The sequence below is a fragment of the Phalangium opilio genome, unplaced genomic scaffold (assembly GCF_054372755.1).
Source record: "Phalangium opilio isolate 3A_F unplaced genomic scaffold, DU_Popi_V2 ptg000070l_1, whole genome shotgun sequence".
NCBI lineage: Eukaryota > Metazoa > Arthropoda > Arachnida > Opiliones > Phalangiidae > Phalangium > Phalangium opilio.
Genome location: NW_028324182.1, coordinates 10287010 through 10307932, shown reverse-complemented (window position 1 = coordinate 10307932; position 20923 = coordinate 10287010). Strand labels below are relative to the sequence as shown.

At 38.2% G+C, this 20923-nt stretch overlaps 3 protein-coding genes across 9 annotated transcripts in view; 1 reads left to right on the top strand and 2 right to left on the bottom strand.

Moving 5' to 3' along the window:
• The window catches only part of shep (RNA binding motif single stranded interacting protein alan shepard), a 34443-nt gene extending 26174 nt beyond the window's left edge, over nt 1-8269 (bottom strand). For 4 of the 7 annotated variants that reach the window (XM_089843044.1, XM_089843046.1, XM_089843047.1 and 1 more), the window contains exons 1-4: nt 8120-8269; nt 5234-5444; nt 4891-4977; nt 1988-2215 (exon numbers count right to left, since the gene is read on the bottom strand). In XM_089843044.1, coding sequence (XP_089699170.1) covers nt 1988-2215; nt 4891-4977; nt 5234-5407 — 489 coding nt within the window. In that variant the 5' untranslated portion in view covers nt 5408-5444; nt 8120-8269. Of the gene's footprint in view, nt 1-213; nt 824-1987; nt 2216-4890; nt 4978-5233; nt 5445-7360; nt 7501-8119 lie in introns of those variants that run through there. The other 3 variants (XM_089843045.1, XM_089843050.1, XM_089843049.1) reach the window with 3 other exon arrangements.
• LOC149661523 (tRNA-queuosine alpha-mannosyltransferase) lies at nt 7458-11027 on the top strand. The gene is made up of 10 exons (XM_089843053.1): nt 7458-7592; nt 7667-7877; nt 8468-8571; nt 8633-8696; nt 8776-9000; nt 9060-9169; nt 9237-9381; nt 9471-9541; nt 10053-10144; nt 10206-11027. The coding sequence occupies exons 2-10, from the start codon at nt 7702-7704 to the stop codon at nt 10299-10301; spliced, it is 1083 nt and encodes a 360-aa protein (XP_089699179.1). The 5' UTR covers nt 7458-7592; nt 7667-7701; the 3' UTR covers nt 10302-11027.
• ATPCL (ATP-citrate synthase) lies at nt 10700-20245 on the bottom strand. The gene is made up of 19 exons (XM_089843038.1): nt 19839-20245; nt 17690-17862; nt 15525-15710; nt 15356-15454; nt 15184-15275; nt 15035-15114; nt 14568-14954; nt 14444-14505; nt 14001-14372; nt 13768-13936; nt 13589-13704; nt 13414-13518; nt 13154-13350; nt 12772-13092; nt 12616-12709; nt 12101-12550; nt 11925-12038; nt 11305-11464; nt 10700-11212 (listed from the first exon to the last, which is right to left on the bottom strand). The coding sequence occupies exons 2-19, from the start codon at nt 17840-17842 to the stop codon at nt 11100-11102; spliced, it is 3270 nt and encodes a 1089-aa protein (XP_089699164.1). The 5' UTR covers nt 17843-17862; nt 19839-20245; the 3' UTR covers nt 10700-11099.
• Nucleotides 20246-20923: the final 678 nt, after the last annotated feature.

The window sequence follows — 20923 nt, the reverse complement described above, 5'->3', positions numbered from 1 at the left end:
TGACAAATATATATAATACGGGTGAACAAGGGAGGGGGCTGGGTTTTTAAGAAGCCAGCCAAGGCTTAACGGAGCTATATCGCGGCGCATTACCGGCAGTCATAATGGTTTACGTCACTAACTGGCCATAGTTAATAGTCGTAATTTACGGTCAATTAGGCTTAAAATAGGGATGGAGTGATTCGTTTTATTTGATCTGGTTTTTTTTCTCACCTTTTTCAGGGTATAGCTGCCCCCACTCGCGTAAGCGGCGGCGGCCGTGACATTGGCGGGCCTCGGACCCGTACGGCCTTGAGCGTTATTGGAGTTTGGTTCGGACCGAGCGTAAACGTTACGGCCGTAAGAAACTTGTTGAGACTGTTGATACGATGAATGTTGCATCTTTGATCACCTCCGCAGCGTAGGAACAAATCACCGAGAAAATCCGGCACCATCAGTGGAAGGAAAACAAGGCTCAAAAAAACAAGGACCGAAGGGGAGGGAGAGAGAGCCAAATAGTACCGTATCCGATTTTTAGGCTTAAATCCTTCCGTTAGGCTTAGTTAATCGGCGTATTTTTTATCACTCCCGACTTATCAGGCGCGAAAGCGACGCGAAAATATACTTAAAATGGCGCGACTTGATTACGAAATAAGTCAGAAAATAAATATTTCGGCCGACATGGTGGAATAAAAACGAGAGCGACGAAAAACAAAAGGATCGGAAGCTTGCCGGAAGGGTTTATTAGTCTCTCTACGCTCGTCCTACACCGCTCCTAAAAGATGGATTCCGACCGACTCACCCGACGTTTCCTCCCTCGTCCCACCGCCGCTCTTTCCTTCGAAGCCGTAATATGCCGGTCCCCCCAAAAAACTACGCCGCTCGGCGGCGACCTAGGACGCGCGCGCGCGCACGAACTTCGCAGACGCCAATTTTTCGAGGTCCCACCCCTACATCGGCGGTTATTACTCCATCCCAAATATTAACAAGATGGTCAAACTAGTTAAATAATTCACTCAATCCCTCTTGTCGACATCGATTCACTCCTTTTCCCATGATCCCCTATTTATTTTGAGTAGGTCATATTTTATAAATATGCCTACACCTACTTCGCAAAATACTAAATTCGCGGTTAGATTCTAACCTCACTGCTAATACAGGAAACACCTACGCACTATATTCAACAAACAAATTAGGACGAAACTAAAAAAATAAAAAAGGGGACGAGCCCAAGAATATCGCCCGCGAGAATGGACATGACTCTAATCACTTAGCAATTACAACATGATTTTAATCACTGCGAAATTATGGAAACTTTTTACAGTTCACCTGATTTAATTCAAACAAAACTATATATTTTAATCCACAAAAAAATAATCGTAAACGCATATTTTAAGGCTTAATAAAGGCGTGACCCATTCCAAGGATTGATATATTACACATTCTCTCACTAAAGAAACCATCAATAAAAATTTCAGGAAGGTGGTGCCATCTTCCCAAAACTATTTTTCCCCGGCAGTAGCGCGTACTATTGGGAAATTCAATTAAACGGAGCAATGCCTCCTGCATGCAAAGTGTGCCAAGAAAAATTCTTTATATTAACTACTACAAGAACAATGCCACAAATCGTCTAAATGAGCTCAGAACTTATCCAATTCTTGGCTCATTTCATACATGGGACATTGTATTAACAGAAATTTAGGCACCCACCATTTTTACCGCTCTTAATTTAAAAAAAAAACCTCCTACACTAATCAAATTAAGTAGCGAAGACTGTAAAATAAAATCGAAGAATTTGTAGGCTTTTTTTGACATTAAAGAATAATGCTCATTGGTTGGGCAAAGGTTAGCGCCCTTTTTCCAAAACACAGGGTTACAATATACAAAGTAGTCAAGTGAATATTCCCCTTGGCTAAACAACATTTTTTACCCGAATGTAAACACCTTTTTTTTATAGTATTTACCCCCAAAACTTAAAGAAGAAAAAAGAAATTTTTTAATGACTTACAACTGATTGCTGCTGGTATCCAGAGTAAGGCCCCATAGGAAGCGGATTTGGATTAGAGTAGCGAGGCATGTAAGGACCCATACAAGATACCCTGTATGACATATTGGGTAATCCCGCACCTGCTGGATTACTGGCCATTAAAGTGCTGGATTGGGTCATACTGTAGTAACCGTTATTTGAGAATCTCGGTCTAGGACTATAGTTGCTCTGATAATTTGGACGAACTTGCTAAAATTAAAATAAAATATACACCGTCATTGATAAGACTGACTAAAATTACACATAATTGTACTATTAAAAAAACTACTGTATTATAAAATGTTTTTAAGTGTCAAGTTATTTCTAAACTCATTGTTTATCTTTCAAGTTCTGACAAAACTTTGTGGGGTGAAGGATAGGGACTGTTGGAGCTCGGGTGGTAAAGGAATAGGGACTGTTGGAGCTCGGGTGGTAAAGGAATAGGGACTGTTGGAGCTCGGGTGGTAAAGGAATAGGGACTGTTGGAGCTCGGGTGGTAAAGGAATAGGGACTGTTGGAGCTCGGGTGGTAAAGGAATAGGGACTGTTGGAGCTCGGGTGGTAAAGGAATAGGGACTGTTGGAGCTCGGGTGGTAAAGGAATAGGGACTGTTGGAGCTCGGGTGGTAAAGGAATAGGGACTGTTGGAGCTCGGGTGGTAAAGGAATAGGGACTGTTGGAGCTCGGGTGGCGAAGGAATAGGGACTGTTGGAGCTCGGGTGGCGAAGGAATAGGGACTGTTGGAGCTCGGGAGGCGAAGCAATAGGGACTGTTGGAGCTCGTGAGGCGAAGCAATAGGGACCGTTGGAGCTCGTGAGGCGAAGGAATAGGGACCGTTGGAGCTCGTGAGGCGAAGGAATAGGGACCGTTGGAGCTCGTGAGGCGAAGGAATAGGGACCGTTGGAGCTCGTGAGGCGAAGGAATAGGGACCGTTGGAGCTCGTGAGGCGAAGGAATAGGGACCGTTGGAGCTCGTGAGGCGAAGGAATAGGGACCGTTGGAGCTCGGGAGGCGAAGGAATAGGGACCGTTGGAGCTCGGGAGGCGAAGGAATAGGGACCGTTGGAGCTCGGGAGGCGAAGGAATAGGGACCGTTGGAGCTCGGGAGGCGAAGGAATAGGGACCGTTGGAGTTCGGGAGGAAAAGGAATAGGGACCGTTGGAGTTCGGGAGGAAAAGGAATAGGGACCGTTGGAGTTCGGGAGGAAAAGGAATAGGGACAATTGGAGCTCGGGAGGTAAAGGAATAGGGACAATTGGAGCTCGGGAGGTAAAGGAATAGGGACAATTGGAGCTCGGGAGGTAAAGGAATAGGGACAATTGGAGCTCGGGAGGTAAAGGAATAGGGACAATTGGAGCTCGGCAGGTAAAGGAATAGGGACCGTTGGAGTTCGGGAGGTAAAGGAATAGGGACCGTTGGAGTTCGGGAGGTAAAGGAATAGGGACAATTGGAGCTCGGGAGGTAAAGGAATAGGGACAATTGGAGCTCGGCAGGTAAAGGAATAGGGACCGTTGGAGTTCGGGAGGTAAAGGAATAGGGACCGTTGGAGTTCGGGAGGTAAAGGAATAGGGACCGTTGGAGTTCGGGAGGCGAAGGAATAGGGACCGTTGGAGTTCGGGAGGCGAAGGAATAGGGACTATTGGAGTTCGGGAGGCGAAGGAATAGGGACTATTGGAGTTCGGGAGGCGAAGGAATAGGGACTATTGGAAGTGCGGGAGGCGAAGGAATAGGGACTATTGGAGTTCGGGAGGCGAAGGAATAGGGACTATTGGAAGTGCGGGAGGCGAAGGAATAGGGACTATTGGAAGTGGGGAGGCGAAGGAATAGGGACTGTTGGAGGTCGGGAGGCGAAGGAATAGGGACTGTTGTAGGTCGGGAGGCGAAGGAATAGGGACTGTTGGAGGTCGGGAGGCGAAGGAATAGGGACCGTTGGAGCTCGGGAGGCGAAGAAATAGGGACCGTTGGAGTTCGGGAGGCGAAGGAATAGGGACCGTTGGAGTTCGGGAGGCGAAGGAATAGGGACTGTTGGATGTCGGGAGGCGAAGGAATAGGGACTGTTGGATGTCGGGAGGCGAAGGAATAGGGACTGTTGGATGTCGGGAGGCGAAGGAATAGGGACTATTTAGGAACTCGGGAGGTAAAGGAATATGGACTATTTAGGAACTCGGGAGGTAAAGGAATAGGGTCCATTGGAACTCGGGAGGTAAAGGAATAGGGTCCATTGGAACTCGGGAGGTAAAGGAATAGGGTCCATTGGAACTCGGGAGGTAAAGGAATAGGGTCCATTGGAACTCGGGAGGTAAAGGAATAGGGTCCATTGGAACTCGGGAGGTAAAGGAATAGGGTCCATTGGAAATCGGGAGGTGAAGGAATAGGGACTATTGGAACTGATATAAACTTCAATAACTAAGGTTCTGTCAAAACTTTCATGAACTAACCATTACATTAATGTTTCTGGTAATTTAATTTAATTTTAGTATTGGTAGTTTGGGTTTGGTATAAAAAAACTGATCCTGATGGAATGCTTTCGATAGTTATTAATCAATGATGAAGCCCAAAATATTAATGATAAATAGGAATAAATAACAAAAGACGAATCTAGAGGTTGAAGCACCTCTAAAAAGAGTTTTATAACAAGCAGTGACTAAACCAATTTCCCGAAAATCTCCCGACACCAGTCACGTGGTGTCAATGTCTTTCTTATTCTTTTCAATCTTTATTGGGCACAATGCCAATAAAAACCCTTTTCTTCCAATCCCCAAATGACAAACTAACACTATATTATAGAGTCCCTAATGTTCCTAAAACTAACACTACATCTCTGAGACAGTGTCACCGCGATTACAAGTTAGGTAAAGGACATGGGGAAAAATATGTGAAAAATTCTCACCTTATTCACTAAGACATAAGCGCCATTTGTTTGTTTGTAATTAATTCCATTTCCTTGACTTGTTTGACGATTAAAAACAGTGGGTTTCTGCAAAGAAAATGAAAGGATTAATACTTAATTCATAGAAATATATTTAACATTAATTAAATTCGGCTAATTAATAATTCCCCCCAGAACAATGTATAGTGTCCTGTAATTTTACTTAAAACGGAATCATTAAGTACTTGTACTGTAAGCTAGTTTCTTGAGGAACAATATTAAACGTTTCAGGCATGCTGATGTTTTTTTATAAAATTAAATGAAAAAAAAAACGAGGCTTATATAGAAATGACTGCCAATTAACCTTTTTATCGTCAGGCACCTGGTAATGGCGGTTTAAAGCTTGATCCTGAGTACTACCGGCTGAACTTGTACGATCTGGACCATTCAATGCGGTAGTTCTTACACCAGAACAATCAGCGACTAAGTCGTTGTCACCGCCCCCCAAAGTAGAAGGGGAGCCCTCACCGCCGTTCATTTGAATACTTGCTTTGGCTTATTTGCCAAAAACCATCCTAATGGGGTAAAAATTTGTGTTATCCTTAAACTAAGGCCCAATTCAAATTAAAACACGGAACATCTTTTTTCGTGCAAAAAAAAATATTTCTCAATTATAAAATGTTTCTCTTGAAATCTCGAATTTTATCAAACTGCTCATTAAAATCCAAACCAAAATGATTCACTTTTGCAAAAGTGTTTATCAATTAAATTGAAACACTAGCTTACAGTACACATACTTAACTATGTACTATATCCCTATAAATAGGTTTGGAATTGAAAATTACAGCATATCCTAAAAAAACCTAAAACAGGGTTCATACAACTTTTGGAAAAAACAATTTCCCTGCGATTTCAAGGTTTTCCCCCATATACTTCCCTGAAGTTTCTAGGTTTTTTAGTATCCTATGGAGCGAATGTTAACGAAGGAAGGGGGGAGGGGGACAAATAGGACTATAACATACTTGAAGGACATCCCCGTATCTCAAGTAGAACCAGAGTTATGAGCCTTCAAAGTTGGGTGTAATTCTATTGCTATGGAGGGTATACTTTTGAACAGTTTGCTTAATTACTTGGCCCCTGTTTGCCATAGCCCTAAGTTTTTAGTATGGTTCGATGGGGGGCAAATAGGACTATAACATACTCAAACGACACCCCCGTATCGCATGTAGAACCAGAGCTATGAGCTTCCAAAGTTGGGTCTAAGGCTATTCCTATGGAGGGTATGGTTATGAACATTTTGCTTAATTACACGGCCACTGTTTGTCATAGCCCTAAGTTTTTAGTATGGTTCGATGGGGGGCAAATAGGACTATAACATACTCAAAGGACATCCCCGTTTTTTAAGTAGAACCAGAGTTATGAGCCTTCAAAGTTGGGTCTAAGGCTATTCCTATGGAGGGTATGGTTATGAACATTTTGCTTAATTACACGGCCACTGTTTGTCATAGCCCTAAGTTTTTAGTATGGTTCGATGGGGGGAAATAGGACTATAACGTACTCGAAGGACATCCCCGTATCTCAAGTAGAACCAGAGCTATGAGCTTCCAAAGTTGGGTCTAAGGCTATTCCTATGGAGGGTATGGTTATGAACATTTTGCTTAATTACACGGCCACTGTTTGTCATAGCCCTAAGTTTTTAGTATGGTTCGATGGGGGGAAATAGGACTATAACGTACTCGAAGGACATCCCCGTATCTCAAGTAGAACCAGAGCTATGAGCTTCCAAAGTTGGGTCTAAGGCTATTCCTATGGAGGGTATGGTTATGAACATTTTGCTTAATTACTCGGCCACTGTTTGTCATAGCCCTAAGTTTTTAGTATGCTTCGATGGGGGGCAGATAGGACTATAACATACTCAAAGGACATCCCCATATCTCTAGTAGAACCAGAGTTATGAGCTTCCAAAATTTAGAGTAATATTAATCCTATGGAGGGTATGTTTATGAAAATTTTGCTTAATTTCTGGGCCACTGTTTCACGCAAATTTCTTTGAATTTTACTAAAGATTCTAAATTTCCCTGAGTTTTTGTCAACTATTTACTTCCCTGATTTTTCCAGGTTTGTATGAACCCTGTAAAATGAACTCTAGATACCATAATCTCTACATGACAATCTCTTAGCTGGAAAAGCCTATCTCCGAATGTCCAAAGATAAAAACTGGTAAATTTTGACACTCAACGTTTGTAGTACTTTGAACTTTACTCTTACAATTAACACTGTTCGTTTTAAAAACCTTAAATTTTGATGAAAAGGTTTAATAAACCTACAGCTTAATAAGTTGAAGAATTTCAGAATAGGCCTAGAGGTTACGCCTCGAAGAGGAGAGGCCTAGGCTCACACCAACTTCAAGGAATTAAGTAAAAGTATTTGGGGGTATAGACTTGGAATTTTAATTAGTGCCTCATTATAAAGATAACAATTAGGTACTTACGAATGAACAGAATATTTCTAGAAAACTCGGATAACGTTACAAAATTTAGCATATACGACAATTCTTCCCACCCTACTCTAACTGTTCGGCCTTTAGAGATAGACTGACGGAACCCGAAATAACATGAAAAAATTTCCCCCTCTTGACGAGATTAATAAAGTAGCGCCATCGCGGTAAATTACCCGCTTTTCAGCCCTTTTCAGAGTGATAGATAGGTTTAAAACTCAAACAGGTTGGAGTAATAAGAGTTTATTTCATATAATATTAATTACAATTTATTTAGATCAATATAACCGCAACTTGCAGAATCCCCAACGTAAAATAACGCGGCCCAACCCAAAATGGCGCTTATCATTGAGCCTTTCTATGGCGGATCCCATAAGCAACTAATTGACAAACTAAAAGAATTGGAAAATATAGAATTTATTTCGACTCTGCCAGCGAAAAAATGGCATTGGAGGGCAAGAACATCCGCTCTTTATTTCAGCCAACAAATTCCAAAGAACGAAAAGTACAGGTAAGATTCGTGGATTAATAGCATCGATATTTCCAAATTCTCAAAACTACAGGGCTTTGCCCTCTCTTTGACATTTCTATCGGGCCTTGGCAAAAACGCGGGTACACGAAGCCTTGGCGAACAATAGAATAGTCATCATAATCGAAGTTTAAACTTTAACCGCTTTTCTAGACCAACAGTTATCGACAGCGCTAATTTTGGTCTTTAAATACCTAATAAAATATTATTTAAAATTTACTTACAAATTGAGTAAAGTAATCCAATTTGGGAATTTTCACAAGCGCGAAATTAAAAACGACCCGATCATCTCGGCTACTACGCGAATAGTACGGGGGACCATGGGGGGGACGTACGGATACCCCGCGCAATGGTATTAGGTGCTAGGGAACGTGACTTCTGAATGATCTCCCCCTTTGTCTTCTACGTCACTTCTAGCTAGACCAATCACATCCTTTATTGAACCGGTAAAATGGCCAGTTAAAAACCAGATATGAAATTTAAACTTTAAAAAAGTTGACATAATTTTAATATTATATTATTATTGCTACTTGATTAAAAACAATTACAAATTATTTTTCTTTCAACTCTAGAACATTGTTTACGAGTTCAGTTTTAAATCTAGCGGAACTTATCGCTTTGAGAAATGATTTGAGTGGATTACGTAAAGTGATCTACTTTCATGAAAATCAACTATGTAAAGATATTGAAATTAATGAAATTATAATTAATTAGTACTCATTAAATTAACATTTTAGGCTATCCTATACAAAAACAAAAAGAAAGGGATTTTCAATATGGTTATAATCAAGTTCTTTCCTGGTATTGAAAACTGAAATATAATTAAAACCAATAGTTGTTAAAACTAAGCCTAATAACTAAGGTCTTACTTTTATTTAAGTTTGGTAGCGGATCGTGTCATATTCAACTCTAAATACAACAAGGAATCATTCTTGAATGCTATCCCTTCGTTTTTCAATATCATGCCCGATTTTAGGCCTAAAAATTTAGTAGACGAAATTAGGCCTAAATGTCAAGTTTTATATTTTCCTTTGGAAATGAACATTCCTCGCGTGAAAGAAATTCAAAAACACGAAGAACTTCACATTGTTTGGCCCCATAGATGGTGATTACGCAACAATTTAGCCCAATTACGATAATTTTAGTGCTAATTAAAACTTTCAGGGAACACGATAAAAACCCAGAACTGTTTTTCAAAATACTATTTCAACTTAAAACTGATAACATTCCATTTAAACTATCGGTATTAGGTGAAATATTTCAGGATGTACCTGGTAAAAAGTTTCGAAGAGATAAACACAAAGCATATTTATATTTATGGCAATTTATTAAACATTATAGCCATTTATAACGAAGCTAAGGAAGTTTTGAAAGACGAAATTATTAACTGGGGATATAAAGAGACAAAACAGGACTATTACAACGTACTTTACTCAGCTGATGTCGTCATTTCTACAGCAAATCATGAATTTTTTGGAGTTTCAATGTTAGACAATCCATTTCTTTCAAATTTCCCACGTAAATCCTTAAGATAATGATGAAAGATAAAGCTTTATTATTGTTTTTCTTTACTAGGTTAGAAGCTACAATGTGCGGATGTTTTCCTTTATGTCCCAATAAATTAGTTTATCCCGAAATTTTTCCTAGTAAGCTTAAAGAAAAAGTCACATGACATAACCTTAAAAGAACGGCCTTTTTCTAAATAAAAAAGGAAAAATATTTTAAAAAATAAATGAACTACTATTACAAAATATTTAGCATTTAATTAGTCTCAAAAATGAGGACTAGGGCGCCGCCATTATTTTAGTGGCGTCTTTTAGCCAGAACTTCTTACCCGTATCGGGATTGGTTGAATTCTCATTGGCTGAGAGAGGTTAGAGTACAGGGCTGGAAATAAGAAACAAAGGGCCAACTCGATCACGCGCGTAAGATTTTTGATTTCGCAGCCGCGTCTCAACCAATGGCGACGCAGTAGTCATCGTCTTTAACACAAATTAAATGCTAATTATTTTGTAATAAGAGATCATTTATTGTTTTTAATATTTATTAATTTATATTTAGAAAAAGGCCGTTCTTTAAAGGTATAATGTTACATTACCTGAATGTTTCAAATTAAGAAAAAAATAAAACCGTACTTACTTTCACTCACAATTTCAGATGAATGCTTGTATAACACTGAAACCCAATTACATAAAAAACTAAAAAATTGGTGCAAAAATGTTTCCCTTTTAAGAAAAAAAGAAATTAAGGTCAATTTACTCACCTCAAATTTAGTAAAGAATCCAACTAAAAAACTTGAACTATTTATAGATGGATTTTACTAAATTCAGTTGGCACACGTTAAAACCCCAATACCAAGAATTACTATGTAATAAGTCACTCGTAGACCAAATTAAATCATCATAACAGGCCCAGAAACATTCATTTGTACCTATTTAATTTCTTTTTTTAACCAAAAAAGAAATTATACAATGTAAAAAAAAAAAAAAACAAATTCATGGAAAACTCGTGTAAAAAAACAATAAATTTCTTAAACAAATAAAAAAAACACAACTTGAGCCCACTTAAAATTCATTTAAACCTCTTGTTACGTTACGCAATTAATAATAATAATAATAATTAATAACATAACACCACATTATTGTAAATGCAACCATTTGGAATGTTTGCAGTTGCTTAATTTCTTTCATAATTAATATACCTAGAATTAATTAATTTATTTTACTTTAAAGTTAATAATTATTTTTAAATATAACATCACGAAGATTTACTTTTACCTCCTAAACATCGAATAGAACTTTCTGTTTTTAAGTAAATCGTTACTCAATATTAATTTTTGGTTCTATAAACTAAGACTATCACATATTTTATATTAATAGTTAAGTTACTGATATGATCTATGTTGTGTTATTCATTTTTGTAAAAGCCATAATACCACTTTTAAGAATATTATTTAACGTTAAACCAGCGTAACTCTCTTATTTCTTATACCTAATGAAATATTTTTTTTGTAAGTACGATACATACATGTTCACGAATGAAAAACCGTACGTAACAACGACGCGTTACAAATATGATTGTCTGCGCAGTGCACAGGATGGCCTCGATTAAGGCGAAGGGGGGGGAGGGGGAGGGAAATAAATGTCTATAATAATAATAGGTTTTATAATTTAGTTTTATTATCATTTTTTTATTTTATTTTATTTAGGCGTTGGTGTCATCTGGCATAGTTTCAGTCTCGGGTAAAATGTATGAGATATCATCCCAAGGGTGACGATACAAACCCTGCTTCAACCTCTTTTGATCCAAGTAATGGCCTTTATCGGATGAAATATTTAAAAAAAATTGTAGTAAAGGTTTCCTCTTTCCTGAAAATAGACTAAAACTTATAAGATTAATAATTAATTACCAATAAAGCCAATAGTCCTGCCCAAAACGAAGAGTCCATTCAAAGCGCCCATTTCAATGTATTCTTGGGCTTCTTCGCGAGTGAAACAACCACAATTGCGCAATAGATCAACCACAGCAATTCCAATCAGTCCATCAACATTTAATATTAAGTTTGGTTTCTGTGAATCAATTAAAGCAGAAGTATATAATACTTCTCTTTGAGAGAAGTGTACCACAAAGGGGGGTAAGTGTAACGTCACTCTTCCCAACATCGGAACATTTAGAGCAAGGTTACTAAACCGAATCACATACACGATAAATAGTTCCCTCATCATTACTCTATTAGCGTTTAAATATTTGACAAGACGCATGCGCTTGTGCATTTTGTCCCACGTCAAGACGAGGTTTGTGGGATGATTGCTGGGGATTTAGGGCCAAACAACTATTGAATTCACCTTACGGTGCGATGCCTATTTGTAGTTTGATGAGCGGGAAAGCAAACTAAAAGGGGTGAGCCTCCGAAGAATGACGTTACATAACTAAAGCATTAAGAGGATACAGAGTGTCATCCTTCTTCTATTATCCCCTTCTGATTAAAGTTAACGCGATCGAGTTATTAAACAGGATCAGTTAAATTACTTTGGACGTAGTTATTTTCTCAACTTCCAAGGCATAATCCAAAATTGGAGTGGCTGGAAAGTTTTCTTTGACGAACTCCTTCAAAATTTGAACTCTCTTGTCTGGATTGTTGATCTTTAGTAAATTTGAAGTTATAAAAATGTAGAAAACTACTGTTTAACTCCAACCACCCTTACAGATTTGACTCTGTGACCAATTCCCATGATGAGTTCTCCCTTCTTCCTCATGGTGTTGACAAACTCCATGGGAATCATGTTACTATCATAAGCCTCACTAAATTGTTTAGCAGCAGCGTCCAGCGCTCCTCCGAACCTATCTCCGATGGTTAGCAACCCAGAAACTAAAGAAGAAATCAGATCTTTGCCAGCCCTGGCGCAAACGATGGTATTGTGAGCCCCCGAGACGGCTGGTCCATGATCGGCAGTGACCATTAAAACCATTTCTATAAACTTCCCAGCATATTGAGGTAATCTTCGTTGAAACCACAACAAACTCAGCACTCCACCAATTCCCAATTCCTCCTTAACAACTTGGGTAATTGGAATGCCAGCGTAAACGAGTTCTTGTCCCCTCTCATCACAAATACTGGTCATGAATGAAGCTGGTTTACGAATCAAGCCCAATTCCTTTAAGAGATTCGAATTCAGGTCAGTTTTGAAAAACGTTGCACTCTTGAGCTATTGAAACATACTCTGGCCCAATTATAATCCATGGGAACAGTGGGTGGAGGAACTTCGGGTTGAACAACAATGTCCCCTGAAGCCACCAAGTCATCATAAACGCGTCTGGAAGATAAGGTAAGGTTTGTTCCTAGAACAAGTTCATGCTTATAATATTTTCAACTAACTTGATTGTGTTTCCAAGTTCGTCAAAGGTAGGTGGAACATGGGCTCCAGCTTCGGTTAAGCTCTTGTTCTTTGCCATGGCAGTTTCCCTTTCACTATTAGCACAAGCACCAGCGTGTCCGAACTGAACTTCAGAGGTGAACATTCCAGCGCAAGTACCAATGCACCACGCGACAATTGGCTTATTAATTCGTCCATCTTTTAATGCTTCGCAAACTTCGTATTCCTCAACACCTCCAACTTCTCCCAACAAAACCAGCATCTTAACATCAGTCTCTCTTTGATATCTAAGTAGATGGTCCATAAAGGTAGTTCCTGGGTACCTGTACAAGAAAACGCTCAGTTTAGCTACCTGTAAAAGAAATATAGATTAGAAAGCCTTACCTATCGCCTCCAATGGCAACTCCTTCATAAACACCATTTGTTGCCCTGGAAATAATGTTATTCAGTTCATTGGACATGCCTCCAGATCGAGATACATAGGCGACACTTCCAGGTCGGTAAAGCTTTGACGCCAATATGTTGTCCATCATGCCTCCGGTGTTTCCAATTTTGAAACACCCTGGTTTAATGCCACCAACCTGTTAACATTGGTTTTAAGTACAGACCGACTTCGGGGAGATGTTGTATTTTTAAGTACACACCGTCGCTGGTCCAATGATTGTTACACCTTTATTTTCAGCAATCTTATTCATCTTTCTGGTTAAGTTTTCAGGGATACCTTCGGCGATTATGGCAATTGTACGTATCTAGGTTTCGGCGTTAGTTAGTGTCGCGTGCCAGGTAACGAGAGACAGAGAGAGATATACAACAGCTAACCTGAGGGTATTCTAAAGTCTCTAAGGTGCTATCATAAGCGGAACGCAATGAAGCAAAGCTGATCATGACATCAGCATCACCGTGCTTTTTCATGGCATCAGCCATGTTTTTGTAAACTAAACAAAAGGATTCATAAGGGACTTGTATTGTTTCTCGGGCTCTGAAAGGTAGTTAGTTACCTGGAATAAGAATTTCTTTATGACCCCAATAAAACTTTTGCTTGTGATCTCCAGTAAAGGGGTAAACCATGGCAACTACAGACCATTCTTTTCGCGAGCAGACAAAGTCAAAATCCATCATACTTTGAACAGCGCGGATTTGCAATCCCCAGACAATAGCTTTTGTGGACTACAATGAAGTAAAAAGATGGGTATTCCGAGGAATTTAGAGAATGACCCGAGTTGTTTCTTACTGGTCTAAACAGAGGTTTAGTTGGAACTCCCACAGCAGACGGAGGAAGAATCTGGCTGGTTTTTCTATGATCGGGTTTTGGGGTTCCTGGAACGGAATTGGACGATTCCATTCCACCAGGTAGAAGGAAATTAGCAGTTGTCACATTGGGTTCTGGCATTTCTGGCACAGATTTCTTCCCCATGGCCATGGCCACAATGGCAGTCATGTGGGTTTCTGGTCCAAAAACATGAATGGGAACTCCGAGAGTATTTCCAACCTCGCGCATAACCCTCAATCCTTCTTGGTAATTGGGACCAGCCCTTCGTACAAAGATTGAAACCTTATGGGTTACGAGTTTGGTTTGGTATTCTCTAAGGGCTTTCACGATGCCCTGAAAATTTCAAAAGGTTACTTCCCAACATTCTGTTATGAGCTAAAGCGCGAGAATGTTGGGATATTCACCTTAAAAGTAGCTGCTACATTAGTAAAGTTGGCGATACCACCTCCAATAATAAGTATTTTGCCTGTAGAGAAGATAGGGTTAACAAGTTCAAGAATTTCCGATGGACTCTGAAGGAATGTTTACCATTAGGATGTTTTTCTTTGGTCATAAGACTAAGGATGGTTTTAGCGTATTCGTAAGTTTGTCCCTCGCTCGGTGCTCCAGAGTATTCTCCGTAATTAGCTAATTCGGAAGCCCCACCCAATTCGCAAATAGTATCACTGTAAATAACCGAAGCACCACCTCCAGCCACCATGGTCCAAATTCGACCATTTTTATTCAGAATGGTTAATTTAAGAGAAGCGCCACTTTTAGAGTCAAGATCGGCGATGTAAGCTTCCTCGTCATAAGCGTCTCTACCAAAAGGCGGTGGGAAATCAATGGTCCCCCATTTTTGCTTACAAATAAACTCAGCGGTAGCATCAAGTTTAGCAGCGAGATCGAGAATGTATACTTTTCCTTGAGTAATGACTAAAAAAAAGAGGACATTTTTTTTTTCTTCTTCAAGAACACGAGGAAAAAACGGGTAAAATTTGTCTTTAAATTTATACCCAAGGGGTTGATTTCTAAGTAGGTGAAGAAAAGATCAACGTAGCAGTCATAAAGAGCCAATATAAAATTTGCAACGATTCTATAATAAAAATCGTATTTCAATACCAAGTTTCATAGTTGATCTATAAAGGATTTTGATAAAATTTACTCTTGTTTATCTGAAGCAAGTTTGTTGATAAGTTTGGTTTTAATTTCTTCTTTCGAAGGTTTTGTATCAATTGCAATTTCTAGCTTAGAAGCCTAGAAACGCGTGGGCGGATGGAATCTTTAATATCACCAACACTTAAGTTCGATAATATTTAATTTAAATAGATAAAAACCTTAGCATCGACATCTCCAATATCAACACCCCCTTCATGATGGAATAAAATAGTATCTCCTTGTCGATGAGAATAGATACAAACGTAGGCTTCATCATCCTAATTTTATATTAAAATTAAGCCTTTAGCTCCTTAATAAAACTCGCGATTGACAGTTATAATCTCATACTTGATTATGAGGAACAAATGGTTCGATAATGAAATTTCGAAGTTTTCCACTCGCTTTACCAATCTGGGTATTTTTTCCAATTCTTTCTTTAACCCAGGTTTTAACGCCGGCGATATCGGCATTAACTTTAATCAAACCCAGTTTACCTCGCCGTTTGATTAATTGATCGGGTTTAACGACCAATTTCTAATAGTGCAAATAATACACGTTTACAAGTTGGATAACTACTCAACTTTTAACATAGGTGTTTTGTTTTACATAAAATCCTACTAAAGTAATACCAAGAAGCGATATCTATTTTACTAGGGAGAAGGTATAAGATGCCTAAGTATTTGCGCGCCATAGTCCCAGTCCCCCTTTCAAAATACAAGGGGGACGTAAAAGGAGGCCGGGTTATTTCGCCTCACTCCAGTCGGAAAATACGTAATTTTCGTCATTCGCGTCGCGCTGACGTGAGTTTTCAAGAACCAATGAGATTCCGGTCGTAATTTAGAGGCGGAGATTAACTCCGGACCTACGTTTGGACTGGAGATAAAGTTGGAAATGTGGCGAATTTATACCTTCTCTCTAGTAAACTAGATATCGCTTCTTGGTAATACCTCAAACTTTATTTATGCCTTTAATTACTTAATGTTAAAATACGTTAATTTTTTATTATCGTTTATGATAAAATGTATTTCAAAAGCACCCAAGAAATTCCAAAAAAACAACATAGGAGAAAAACAATTTCACAATATTTGCTTGCTTTGCATAGCAACGGGGTACGACCTAATTTTATAAATTAATGTCATTAAAGTTCTGTACCCCAACCAAGTTTATAAGCTATGCTATACTTAAAAGAGTGCGAAAAATAAATAACAGGAATTTGATGTAATAAGGCTTCTCCACAGCCATCAATTTTGAAGAACCCCTCAAAGACTTGAGATGGTACCGTGGTAATAATAAATAAAAATTGGAGAGAAGCGGTGGGTGCGGAGAAAGCAGAGGGAAAATGGAACTGCGCGTCATAACACTAAAATTCCACGGAAGCAGGGAAAAATCAATATAGGAAATGAGCTCTTATTGACTGGACTAAACAATAAGGGAAAAAAATTCCACGGAAAAAATAAATGCTTGAGAATCCAATAATGGAATTCCCCAAAATTTATTATAGAGACCCATAAACTGAAGAAAAATTATTCCTCAATATATAACAGCATCCCTACTCTTTTTTGCAGAAAAAAAAAGAGTAATTTTGCTTGCAACAGGGATAGATTTAATTTTAGAAGTAGGAATGGAGAACAGAGTAATATGGGCGCGCGTCAAAGTCCTGGACCCCCTTCCACGGGACGGTGGGGTATGAAAGAAGAGGTGGGTCATAGCGACAGAGGTAAGAAGTAATTCGTATTTTTCGCCGTCACCGTGAGCAACGTGATCAAAACGTAGTTTATATGAGCCAATAAGATAATTTAAACTTTTCGTTACGTGTTGGAGGGAGGGGCTCTATACTGGGCTATGAGTCGGAATAACTGAAGTAAATACTAACCGTTCTCCATTCCTTCTTCTAAAATTAAATCTATCCCTGCTTGAAATAAATGATTGAAACATCGGCAATAATAATAATAAAGTTCGGTTACTGAATTGTAATAAAAACCAATTTTAAACTTTGGGAAAACAAACCAATTACAAGGAATGAAATGAGAAATTTTAACTTTCCGCGATTAAAGACAAAAAAAGGGCACATATTTTTCTAGTTCACGGAGACATTATTGATCCATTATCAATGAATAAGGTCAAGTCTTATCTTCCGATAATAATAATAAAAAAAAGGATTGATCTTCAAGCGTAATCTTATGCGTCTGGTAATTTATTATTTTACTTTCCCCTCCAATAAGGAAAAAAGCGAAAAACATTTTAAAAAAAAAAAATCCTTGAGAAACACGACGACACTATAACTTAAACTGTAGAAGATGCCTTTGCCCTTTTCCTTATGAAGTTTTAGGAATGAAATATTTCTCTGTCCCACAAATATCTATTGAGTTTTTAATGACACCGTAGAATAAGTGGTAGAGGTATAATTTTGTAAGCAATTTAAACACTATCAGGAAGTACCCAATTCTTTTCAATCGCTCGCCCCCGAGTGTCAAAGTTCAAATCTAAAGAAGAAAAAGTTTGGAATCACTCACGGTATTGTTGAGCCAAGCATTATTGTTAATGACAGAATCCCAGGAAGAGTTTTCAGTTATTGAAGCAAATTGACATTTTGCAGCTATTCCTTCCGGTAAATGACGATTCAGCAGATCCTTGCCTGAGGCTTCGCAAATAGCTTTGGCAGACATATTTTAGAAAAAACTGTGGACTGTAAAATAAAATGTCCAAGCCGGTTTTATAAACCAAAACCGTATAAAACGCTTTAAAAGTAACTAAAAATAGACAGTGCAGTGGGTTCAGGTGGGATCGTATTTTACAAAACAACCCTTCCCTTTTGACACCACCTTTTCTACCACCAGTAGAAGTTAAAGGGTGACGTGTGAACTGTGACGTTACTTATACTGTCGCAAGTTGAGTTATTACCCAGGGAAAACCCCCGAAGAATTTTAAAACATTTTCTTCCCTTTTGTGTGAAGGAAAATACGTTCTTCAAGATAGTAAAATCTTCCTTCACCCCTTCCCTACTAGTGCTACTCTACTTTCGAGGGAAATTCTAGACCACCTACATTTTCTTCTTTTAAACTATTTCAAGGGCATGCAATTCTCCCCTGTGGTTTCGCCCGAAGAAGTGGACAGAGGACAATATATAAAAATAACAGTAGATAGTGTGCAGATAAATCATGCCAGTCATTTGTTAGTGCAAACACACCCCATCCCGTGTGGACCCCAGGTGCAAATAAACCCCTATCTACAGCGGAGATTGAAAAGCTTAAGAGCCTTCCGCTTCAAACCTCTGAGATCCTATCGCAAATTACGAGCAATTCCCAAGCGCGTTTTTAAAGTTAAACGGTTAGGGGGGGGGGGGAGGAAATTTCTCTGGCCCCTTCATCGCACACTATCTTGTAAGCATGGTTTCTTTAAGTAAATACCGAAAACATGCTTTATCTAAAAATAAATCTACTTCGATGTTATCGAACAACACCAAAAGGTAATACGCGTATTTCTATCAAAAGACAAAATTTACTTTTCATGCCAAGTCAATATAACTGGTCTAATAACTCTCAGATTCTATGTACACGATTAGGAGTCAAAATTAATCACTGTCAAGGTACGAGTTTATTGAGTAATTGGTCCCTAGATTATAAAATATTACAAACTAAAATTTCCCAAGAAGGTAAATGGTTTATCCCATGAAAAAGTACCCTTTTATTTTTAAATTGACCTTGACACACGTGGATTTTATAAACACTACCATTGGTAAAAATTACCGATTTTATTAAAACTTAAAAGATGGTAAAAAGTACCATTTTTGAAACACCCTATTCCTTGGATTGTATATATTAATTAGTAAATTTTGAAATTATGTTTAAAATTTGTATATACGATTTATATCATGACTAGTAAAACACTTTCAAGGAAATAAGAATATAACATTAACCTCATTTTGCATTGCCCTAGTATATAGCAAGGTTCTATCTAAAAATGTATGCAGCTGTATATTTTTCGCGTTCACACCTAAGCATATATCATGGATCTCAATTAATTAAACGCCTTTTTTTATTAATATTGTATCCAATTACAGGCAACAGATCTAACAAAGCGATGTAATGTTTGATTTCTACACCTATGTATTAGTATTCTTCCATAATTTTATAATAAAATGCGAGAAAAAATTAATAAAACTGATTTTTCTTATGCAAAACTATTTCAAATATAAAACGTTTAATTTTCTGAATGCTGATGCAAGTATGCAAAAGGTTTCAAGTACAACCTTGTTTGAACTTTACACTAAGTAATAACAATTAGTAGCCTAATTCAGGACCGTAATTTATTGGTTTTAAAAAACACTTAACATGACTAAGAATCGAAAAAATCGGTAATAAAATAATAGATCGAACACTAAACCCCTTTTGCTTAAACCCTCAGACTCAGAGGTCAACATAGGTCAGAATACAGGTTCAGCGAAGCCCAGTCTAAGGTATGGGATGTAAAATTCTTAACGCTATCAACAACAGGCCTTGGCCTTCTAAAGTAAAAGATTTAAGACGCTTGTTCTAATGTTCTTAGCCTCTTATGTAAATATTTCAAATGAAAACACACATTTTTTAGTTACTAAATGAACGCGGTAAGCCTAGGCCGAGGCTTAAACCATAGATTAGAATTAGGAAAGACTTCAAAATTTACCTGAAAATTTTTGATTTTCCGTGTGGCACCTGCGTAACGTAACCAGTATATTGGCCGGCTAGAATTTTCCGATAAAAATTTAACTATCTTGGTAGTAAACAATTTCACGGCCTTGACGTCGCCGAAACTAGCGATAGAATGATTATCGGTAAACGGCACAGCGTACACGTCGTCGCCCGTCGCGTCTGTAGTACTCTACTCGGCCGCCGTATTCCGGAAAAATTAGCTAAGAATTTTTATCATAAAGGTGGCGCGCTTTGATTTTCGTAACAACCAATCACAATGGATTATTGTCACCTCATCCATTCGTGATCGACCAATCACGCGCCATCGTGCTACCACGTGTTGTTTGCATCATGGAAAGGGTGAATAAAATCAAAATCGAGAGAAATTATTAATTTTTAAATGTACACGTGTTCAACACCCTAATCTCGAGATATATAAAACAAGTTGGGAAAACCAAAATATTACCTCTCCGTGTCGAGAAGATTATATAACCTTAAGTATCCAATGAAAACGTCGACCTTTTTGCCCTCATCCTTTCCCGCGCTTTGCGCTTCCACATTTCATCCTTAGTCTCAACATTATCTTCCTCCATTTTACATACAAAAATCAAATACTCACAAAAAGAAGTGGCAAAAACTTGCTGGCTCTTTACAACCACTTAATATCCAATTTCCAACAACAATAATATACCGCTAGTTTAATTGACAACCTACTAGCATCGAAATTCTCATTAAGAATGGCTCCCGCGGATAAAAAAAGGGCAATTTTCAACTAGGTGGGCGTTATCTCATTAGATTTGAAAAATATCATTTGTCTTTTTTACCAACGCCTAACCGTTTGGATTTTTTAAAAGCAATCTTAGCAGCAAAAAATATTTTTTGATACAAAATAAATGTTTTATATTCTTATTAAAAATAAAACAAGAGGATAAAAAAGGTCTGTCCTCTCGTAATTTTTTAAGCTTTTATCATGATTACTCTATACAACAGTAACAAGGAGTATAAACCCATTAGTGGAAGCAGTATTTTTTTTCCGAAACAATCTCGCTTATGTTTATCCTCTCTAAACTTCGCTAAAAA

Excerpts from the sequence above, each read along its gene's own strand:
- LOC149661523 (XM_089843053.1), top strand. The coding sequence starts at position 7,702 with ATGGCGCTTATCATTGAGCCTTTCTATGGCGGATCCCATAAGCAACTA. Across the intron at positions 9,001-9,059 it reads ATTGTTTGGCCCCATAGATG|GGAACACGATAAAAACCCAG; the intron begins GTGATTACGCAA and ends TAAAACTTTCAG. Across the intron at positions 10,145-10,205 it reads TAAGAAAAAAAGAAATTAAG|ATGGATTTTACTAAATTCAG; the intron begins GTCAATTTACTC and ends AACTATTTATAG.
- ATPCL (XM_089843038.1), bottom strand. The coding sequence starts at position 17,842 with ATGTCTGCCAAAGCTATTTGCGAAGCCTCAGGCAAGGATCTGCTGAAT. Across the intron at positions 12,039-12,100 it reads TTGGTCACAGAGTCAAATCT|ATCAACAATCCAGACAAGAG; the intron begins GTAAGGGTGGTT and ends AATTTACTAAAG. Across the intron at positions 11,465-11,924 it reads AGAAAATAACTACGTCCAAA|AAACCAAACTTAATATTAAA; the intron begins GTAATTTAACTG and ends ATTGATTCACAG.